Genomic DNA, 9,012 nt, shown 5'->3' with positions numbered 1-9,012 from the left:
AACTTATGAGAGAAACGAGCGTTTCGCCTGCTGTAGTGTGCACTGCGCAGGCGCGACTTCATGGCATCACGTGATCTCGCTTTGAACTCCGCGTCGGCGGAAACGGAAAAGTAACGAGAACGCGCCAACATGGCGGACAGGCTAACGCAGCTTCAGGATGCTGTTAACTCCGTAAGACTCATTTAAACGTTTATTTCATGATTTATTAGTTACAGAAGACGGCAAATATCGTCAAATCATATTTATTCAGTAGTCTAGTTCATGAAGTCATGTTATGTGGAAGAGGTCATATTAATATACTGCAGCGTATGAAGGTTTTAGCATAGCATTCAGTTGAGAATGAATAAACAATTAAAGTTTGCTCATTAATTTGTACAGAAAGAAGCTAAAAGTTTAATTAAATTAGTGGGTGTTATTTTAAAGTATGTTTTAATGGGAAATGTAAATGTAATACTAGCTCAAGTGGGATTAAAATGCCATTCTTAAATTTACATTGAGTTAAATAAATGCATACCGGCATATATAAAATATATGAAAGTAATTCATACATTTTCCTGCTATACAGTTTGTTTTGAATATACAATTATTTCGTTATTTATAATTATTATTATTCGTTTGTGACATTCCAAAACATTACTCTTGTTTTTACATATTTAAAAAATATATATTTTTTAAAAACATGGTAACACTTTACAATAAGGTTCCATTTGTTAACTTTATTTAACATTAACTATCAATGACAAATAATTCTAAAGTGTTTATCAATTTTGCTTAGGGTTATTCAATGGTAATTCTAGCATTTACCAATACACATTAATACAATCAAAAGTTGTGTCATTGTTAATGTTAGTTTAGTTAATGCATTAACTAATGGGGCATTATTTTAAAGTGTTATCAAAAACATTCACACATTATTCACAATATTAGCTGTAAAGATATGACGTTTTACAATGTTTCACAATGTTTATTGAGCAAAGACAAATACCCAGTAGACAGAATGCACACGTGTATTGTATGCTTGCACTGTGTGTTTGATTTGTTGCTGTGATGTGTGTGTGTTTCAGCTGGCTGATCAGTTCTGTAATGCGATTGGAGTCCTGCAGCAGTGCGCACCTCCGGCCTCGTTCAGCAACATCCAGACCGCCATCAACAAAGACCAGCCCTCCAACCCCACAGAAGGTGCACACATCTGCAGCTGAATCAGGGCTGAAGGGGGTGGAGGAAATATCGCTTGTTGTTTAACTGACATGTCTGTCGTGTGTTGTTCTAGAGTACGCTCAGCTGTTTGCCGCACTGATAGCAAGAACAGCAAAAGATGTTGACGTGCTGATCGACTCTCTGCCTAGTGAAGAATCGACTGCTGCACTGCAGGTACATTCATCTGCAGAATTATCCCCTTAAACGAGCCTACTGCGTTTTAAAGGTGTCTATTCTGCTTTTTTCCATATTCATCTTTCGTTAGTGTGTAATGTTGCTGTTTGAACCCCTGCAAAGTTACAAAGATTCCAAAATTACAAAACTCCCTGAAACGCCTCCATTGTAGTCTTGAGTTTCTTCCGGGAATGAATAAATCACAATATTCCTCATTTAAATAATTCATATGCTAAATAAAGGGGCGGGGCCTGGTTGAGTTAGTTAGTAGTGTGTTAAACTGGCGGTTACGGTAAGGGGCGGGACATTTCCCAAACACACTCAAAGCGCTCGACCAATCACAACACACTCCTCCAGCCGACAAATCAGAGCACAGTGTGCTTTTCAGAAGGAGGGGCTTCATAGAGACAGGAAGTAAACAGAGCGTTACTGACAGACTGAGAAGAGAGGAGCTGCAACAATGGAGAATATGAGGAGAATAAGTTTTTTTTTTTTTTTTTTTCTAACTGTTTTCACCTGTTCAGTTAGTGCCCAGCATTAAAATCAAGTTGGCACTAAAACAACTAAAATAAATTATTTTTGATAATAAGGTTGCGCTACAGATAATCCTTATTAGGGCTGCACAATATATCGAAATATCGCAAACGTATATATCATGATATGCATATCGCAACGGCTTGCAATAACTGGTCATGAACAAAAGGCGAAATCACTCACTGCTCTTGGCTGAACAACTTTTGTAGCTTTAATAAGAATCAGTATATATTTTTTTGATAAGAATCAGTATATATTTTTTTGATAAGAATCAGTATATATTTATATATTTGATAAGAATCAGTATATATTTAATCCATACAGTGAAAACTAAGCAGTGTTTTATTTTTACATTTGATTATTCAGTTTCTGTTGTTAAATAAACCTGATGTAGGATAACCTGAACCCCGTGGTTTACACTGATGTTATAATAACACTTCTGATTATACAGTAAAACACTGATGTTCACTGTCAGGAGATGTAGGGATGTTTTCGTCACAAAAAGAATGTGAAACACACTTTAAATTTTACACACTTTAAGCATTATCGTATCACATATCGAATATCGCATTATTTAATGAGATCACATTTTTCTTCAATATCGTGATCCTTATGCATCTGTTTGACTGGATGTGCTGTCGTTTTTTTCACCATAATTTTATCCGTCAGGAAAATAATTAGAGATCGACCGATATACATTTTTTTTTAGAAGATGCATTTTTTAATTTAATTTTACACACTTTAAGCATTATCGTATCGAAATCGAATATCGCATTATTTAATGAGATCGCATTTTTCTTCAATATCGTGATCCTTATGCATCTGTTTGATGCTCCAGTTTGATCAGTCAGGAAAATAATTAGAGAGCGGCCGATATAGATTATTTTTTATAACCAATACCAATTATCTGCATGTTTATGTTCCCGATAACCGATATTGAACTGAATATATATTTGTTTAATTTCTGTTTTTGACAATTATAACAACAGCATTGAACTGAACAAACGGTTTTAATACTTTTTAAATACTGTAATTTATGCAATTTCATTTCCTCCTTACATACAAAACAAAACACACTTCTACGTCAATAAATAGAGTCTGAAAGAGTGCAAAAAATACAGTGCACCACCGTCACTAAAATGCCTTTTTTAATAAAATCTTTGATCAGATAAACAAACAGGTAACGAATATAGCATGTAAAAATAATTATAACAAAGTATAGTAAGCATAAAACATTCTAAATCGCCTGGGGAAAAAAACATTACTAATTAATTTAGTGTTTCTTAATAACTCCAGTTGCATCTTTACTTATAATAACAGCTCTAAACAACAGGCAAAATTAATTTACAAAGTCTAAAGGAGATCATAAATAAATGACATCAACTCCACATAAATATATGCATTCGTTTTAAACTACAGTTTTCAAAGGTTTATGTGTTGTTTGAATATTCTCTGGAATATGCAAACATTGTCAGAAAAAATAAACAAAAAAGCAAATACATAAGTGCAATTACGAGTCCATTTCATCTGGCATGTTATCAGAATTATTAATAATGTTTTGGATTATGAAATACCTGCTGACAGCGCTGTTTTTATCATCAAACTTCTCTCATGGAGATAGTAATTTCCACAGAGCTGTGATTATTTAGATGTTTATTAGCAAAATAAAGGTTATATAATAGATGTAAATATAATTTAAGGAGTTTTAAACTAGTGTATCGTGTTAAAGCATCGTATGAAGGCAATACTGGAGCATCTGATGATCAACCCCGTGAGTGAACGGCATGAACACAACTTCATGAGACAACTAACATTATAATAAAGGTGCAATATTTGCATAGACAACAGATAGAGAATTAAATTCAGAGCTTTTATTTCCAACATACGCTCATTCATGACTTTTTCATTCAATTATTTAATTCATGTAAATTTACGTGTTTTTTTGACGAATTTCGCGCACTTCTCAAAATGCCCTCAAGATGGCGCCATTTATCTGTGAATATGATATAAACCAAATTGACCAAAGATTAATCAAAATATTATAAACTTTGACCATCCATAAATTATTATTAAATGTATTTAAGGCAATTAACTGTGGTTTGCAATTGATGTAATCAAATAAAACGACTTTACAGTATCATTGAGTTCAGCTTATGTCATTTCAAGCATATATTCTTACATTCATGCTGTCTTAAAACTAAGGTTGTACAAATTGTTTTTGTTTTATGAAAAACAAACAGGTGTTTTACATCCAGAACTCAACTGTTGTATTCTGTTGCACTTTACCGTCATTTATCTAAATGCTGCTTTGTGCTTCTGGCTGGTAACTTTATTTGTTGTTGAGTCCAAGACCAATAGAGTTGAATCTAGTCTAATTCGGTCATTACGTGTCAAAGGTCCTCGGCGAAAAGGAATTTTTTTTTTTTTTTTTTTGGTGAAAGAAATGCATAAATGAAGAAGAAAGTAATACATTTAATATTTTGGCTGAGTATTGACATATTGACAGGCATATTCTATGCAATTGTGTTGATAGAAAAATGTTTAATAAAATGCATTTCTAGTTTCAACATTATTTGTTGTTCAGATATTCCTCTTTAAAATAAAGTATCGGCTGCATGCAACCTTTTTTGACCACTTTTAACCACCAATTTACTCACAGAGATCTCCATAAACAAGATCTCTGGGATTGAGCCATATAGTGCCTTTAAAATAAAGAGACCAAATGAAAAGTTTAAGAACTAGAATCTAAAATTAAATGTAATGTAAAATGATATCTTAAATACTTCTTGAGTGACAGGCATGCAAACTTGGGCAAAAAAAAGTGCTTTTCCCATCTTTGAACGGTCACTGTTGGCATATAATGCAACAAAGATGGCTAAAGTCAACAGATTTAACTAACAGACCTACAAATTTCTGTGTAAAAATAAAATAATGATGTTACCATCTTTTACCATGATGTTAAGTCATTTTTACCCCCTGTAATAATAATTTGGCCCCAAATCTCAGTCGAAAATGGTCATTTTGACCCTCCTGTACAAAATACTCAGTAAATGTTCACTACTGTTCAAAAGTTTGGGGTCATTAAGATTTTTTAATGTTTTTAAAAGAAGTCTCTTCTGCTCACCAAGGCTGCATTTATTTGATAAAAAAACAATAAAAAACTGTAATATTGTGAAATATTATGACAATTTAAAACAGCTGTTTTCTATTTTAATATATTTTAAACTGTAATTTATTCCTGTGATCAAAGCTGAATTTAGTTTTCAGTGTCACATGATCCTTCAGAAATCACTCTAATATGATGATTTGATGATCAAGAAACATTTATGATTATTATCAGTGTTGAAAACAGTTATTTACATTTTTATTTCATGATGCTATGATGAATAGAAAGTTGAAAAGAACAGCATTTATCTGAAATCTAAAGCTTTTGTGACATTAAACACTTACCGTTCAAAAGTTTGGGGTCAGTAAGAATTTAAATTTTATTTTTGGGGGAAATAAATAAAATAAATCAATACTTTTATTCATCAAGGATGAGTTAAACTGATCAAAAGTTACAGTAAAGACATTTATAATGTTAGAAAATATTCTATTTTAAATAAATGCTGTTCTTTTGAACTTTTTATTCATCAAAGAATCCTGAAAAAAAAATTGTTCACAACTGTTTTCAACATTGATAATCATAATGATATCATATTAGAGTGATTTCTGAAGGATCATGTGACACTGGAGACTGGAGTAATGATGCTGAAAATTAATAAATTACAGTTTAAAATATATTAAAATAGAAAAGTCATTTTAAATTGTCATAATATTTCACAATGTTACTGTTTTTTTAATCAAATAAATGCAGCCTTGGTGAGCAGAAGAGACTTCTTTTAAAAACATTAAAATATCTTACTGACCCCAAACTTTTGAACGGTTGTGTACATCCATGACATTTAATATTTTGGCTTTCATCACTATTTATGTTTGTCTGTCTTCAGAAAAAATTGTCAAAATGAAAAAATTGAGCCGGGGAAGTTTCGGGTACTTTTCTCTACATGTCATTTAATCGGTCGTCTCCCTCTTGTTTGACAGGCTGCCAGTTTGAGGCAGCTGGAAGAGGAGAACCAGGAGGCTGCGGCGCGCCTGGAAGAAGTGGTTTACAGAGGAGACATGTTGCTGGAGAAGATCCAGTCAGCGCTAGCAGACATCGCTCAGTCACAGCTTCGCACGCGCAGTGGTGCCCCGAGTCAGCCGACACCCCCAGAGTCCTGACACCGACCCGCCACAGCCAAACATGGACTATATCATCTGTACACAGCAGGGATTTTATACTCATCCTTCAGCAACTGCAGGAGATCTTGTGTTAAATGTACAGTTTGTTTCTGGACTGAAGAATGATTCTGATTTCATTCTGTATGGCAGAGTAAGTGCCCACTGTTTCCCATCGCACATGTTTATTATGTGACATCCGGCATTGTTTTCTACCTGATAACAGTATATGTTCAGCATCCATCAAAAACAGCCCCTTTCTGCAATTAACAAGTCGGCGGCTGGGTAAGTTTTGTATATTTAATGATATTTTTTTTGTCTTTCCAGGATCATGTTGTTTTTTTGTTTTGAAAGGAATTTTGTCTGTGTTTAACCAATAAAATATTGTTGTATAAAGGGCTTGTTATTCATTGCAAATTGAATTGGGAGTGTGGTAATTTTGTTGCATGCAATGCCATTGTCACTGAATGAGTGAAGACTATCCTTTAAAAACAAGATTTATACAAATGATGTCTAGCGCGCACACACACAACAGATCTAAAACCTTATTCTTATTTTGTTCCTATGACTCCATTTATCCAACTGAAGTTATTTCGTGAACAAATGCTTTTGTTGGTTCTGAAATGTAGTTGTTATATGCTGTCCAAAAATTGGAAATATTATCTTTAATATTTCTAAGGAAGTAATTTTTTTACTGTATTATTTACTGTTAGTGAGAGTGCTGCCATTTGCTGGTCATATAAGCGAATTTAATGTGCTGAAACAGACAGATTTTCTTCGTGGTGATAGAGAGCTTCAAAAGTTCAACAGTTTTCTTTTCCAGTAAATTAAAACTTCCAATAAAGTTTAAAAAATAAAAAATAAAAAGCGCGCATGACCTTTACGTTTTTTCATCCAATAAGAGCTCGTTATTTAACAACGTCAGTGTGGCGTCGTCGTTCGCGAAGTCGGGAACTTTCCAGAAGTCTTATGAAAACGAGTCATTGACGAGGTAAGTCTACGGTACAGAAATATTATTAATACCATTTAGAACTAGCAAAATATTACGAAAGAGTGTCTGACGAACATTTAAAACATTCGAAGGAAATCGTTCCTTCTAAAACATTTAACTATTCCTTTCCAAGCCATAATCAGTTTAAACAAAAACCACGAAAACATATCAAACTTTAGAATGTAAAAACATCTAGATTTATGACTTGTAAACATTTTATTTAGCAGCTAATCCGAATACACAACTTCTTTTGAATTTGAATGGTCGTTAATTTAGGGTCACGTGATGTAGTTACAGCAGAGGTTAACGGGGTCATATTAACTAACGTTAGCTTAACTTGTCCACTTTGGCTGTCAGTCAGGTGATATACATGTACCTGAGACTAACATGTATTGATACTTTATGTATTGTGCTTCACAATTGTATCAATATACTGATTTATGCTGTATGTACTGTGGTAACTGACATAAAGTTAATACATTTTATGTCAAATAAACACCAGGGCCTATAAGTCATATGTACTCATTAAATCTACACACAAAGTTGAATGACTGACTTGCTAAAAGCTGACTTAAATACTTCTGGAAAGTGTCAGGTGATGGCATTCATAATCTCTGCATTGGTTGTGTCTATAAATCCTAATTTGTCATTTGGACTTTTGAATAAAAGCTGAACTTAACTTCTTGAATATTCTAGTTTTCTCAAATTCTCTGTCAAATGGGTTTGCTTGACTCATCAATAAATCGTCAGAATGTTTTTAGAGCGTTATTACTATAATGATGAGCATGTGAGAATGTCAATTTCCACAGATCAAACATTGAGATTTTATTGTGAGGGAGTGAACACAAAGATACACAGTACTCAAAGGGTTTTGCATCCACTCATTGCAAAAAAAAAGTGCATTAACAAAGTCCTTAGTGATTGTGAAGATGAAACAAATCTGTCAGGGTTTGTAACGCAGTATTAATCACCTGTCTGAACTCATTGGGTTTTTCAGGAGCGTGTTACAGTGATCAGTCATTGCCACGAAGTTCCCTGAAGTCCGAGATTCAGATCATTGAGCGCTGGTCCGAAGTTTTTGGAGAAGTCGATCCATGTCACTGAGCTCAGTGGTCCTCCTGATTCGGGTTTGAGTCCCGATCCGGGTTTGAAATTCGAATCCTAGTCCGGTCCTGGAGTTCCTTTGGCCGGTGTTAAAAAAAAAAAGATATGCCCCCAAAAAAAAGCACGGAGAGTGTGAAAGTGCCAGTGGCTCAGTGGTAATGAGCACATCCTTCTGGTGTGGAGGACTTGGGTTTGAATCCCGGGCTGGACACTGAAGCAAATGATGGTTACAGTTGGGCAGGATCTGAAGACTGGAGAGTCCAGCAGACTGAGTAATGTGGGTGAGTAGTGGATTATCCAAGAAAAAGGTGCATAAAAATTACGACTTAGTCTCAGGACTGGATATTTTTTTAATAAGTACACATCTTGATGAAAAGTAACACCGCTGCTGGTTATCTTCCCAGAAATCCCCAGGGGGAGGAGTTAGGATATTCCCTCCCCCCTTCGTGTCCAACCATCTCTCGCTCTGATCCAATCACACCTGTCACCTGTCTCGGATCAGGATCAGGAGACCATTCCTCAACGCAACCACGCTTCAGTATCCAGGCCGGTTTCGAACCGGGATTCTCCCGTTCAGGGAGAACATGCTCAAACCACTGAGCCACTGGACCTTCCACTCTTACAATGCTTTTTTTTGGGGGCATGTCTTTTATATTTGGACCAAACCGGCGAAACTAAACAAAGAGAGGGATTCAAACCAGGAATCTCCACATTAGAGAGCAACGCTCAGACCACTGAGCCACTGGAGCTTC

The 9,012-nt window shown here is 34.8% G+C and overlaps 1 protein-coding gene across 1 annotated transcript; it reads left to right on the top strand.

Annotated features, from left to right (window-relative positions):
• The first annotated feature begins 73 nt into the window (after nucleotides 1-73).
• med21 (mediator complex subunit 21) lies at nucleotides 74-7,151 on the top strand. Its single transcript, XM_079870121.1, has 4 exons — nucleotides 74-171; nucleotides 1,065-1,179; nucleotides 1,271-1,371; nucleotides 5,989-7,151. The coding sequence occupies exons 1-4, from the start codon at nucleotides 130-132 to the stop codon at nucleotides 6,166-6,168; spliced, it is 438 nt and encodes a 145-aa protein (XP_079726247.1). The 5' UTR covers nucleotides 74-129; the 3' UTR covers nucleotides 6,169-7,151.
• Nucleotides 7,152-9,012: the final 1,861 nt, after the last annotated feature.

The sequence above is a fragment of the Squalius cephalus genome, assembly GCF_949319135.1.
Source record: "Squalius cephalus genome assembly, chromosome: 4".
In the NCBI taxonomy this organism is placed as follows: Eukaryota; Metazoa; Chordata; class Actinopteri; order Cypriniformes; family Leuciscidae; genus Squalius; species Squalius cephalus.
Note: the sequence above shows the minus strand (reverse complement) of the source record. Positions and strands in the feature narration are given on the sequence as shown.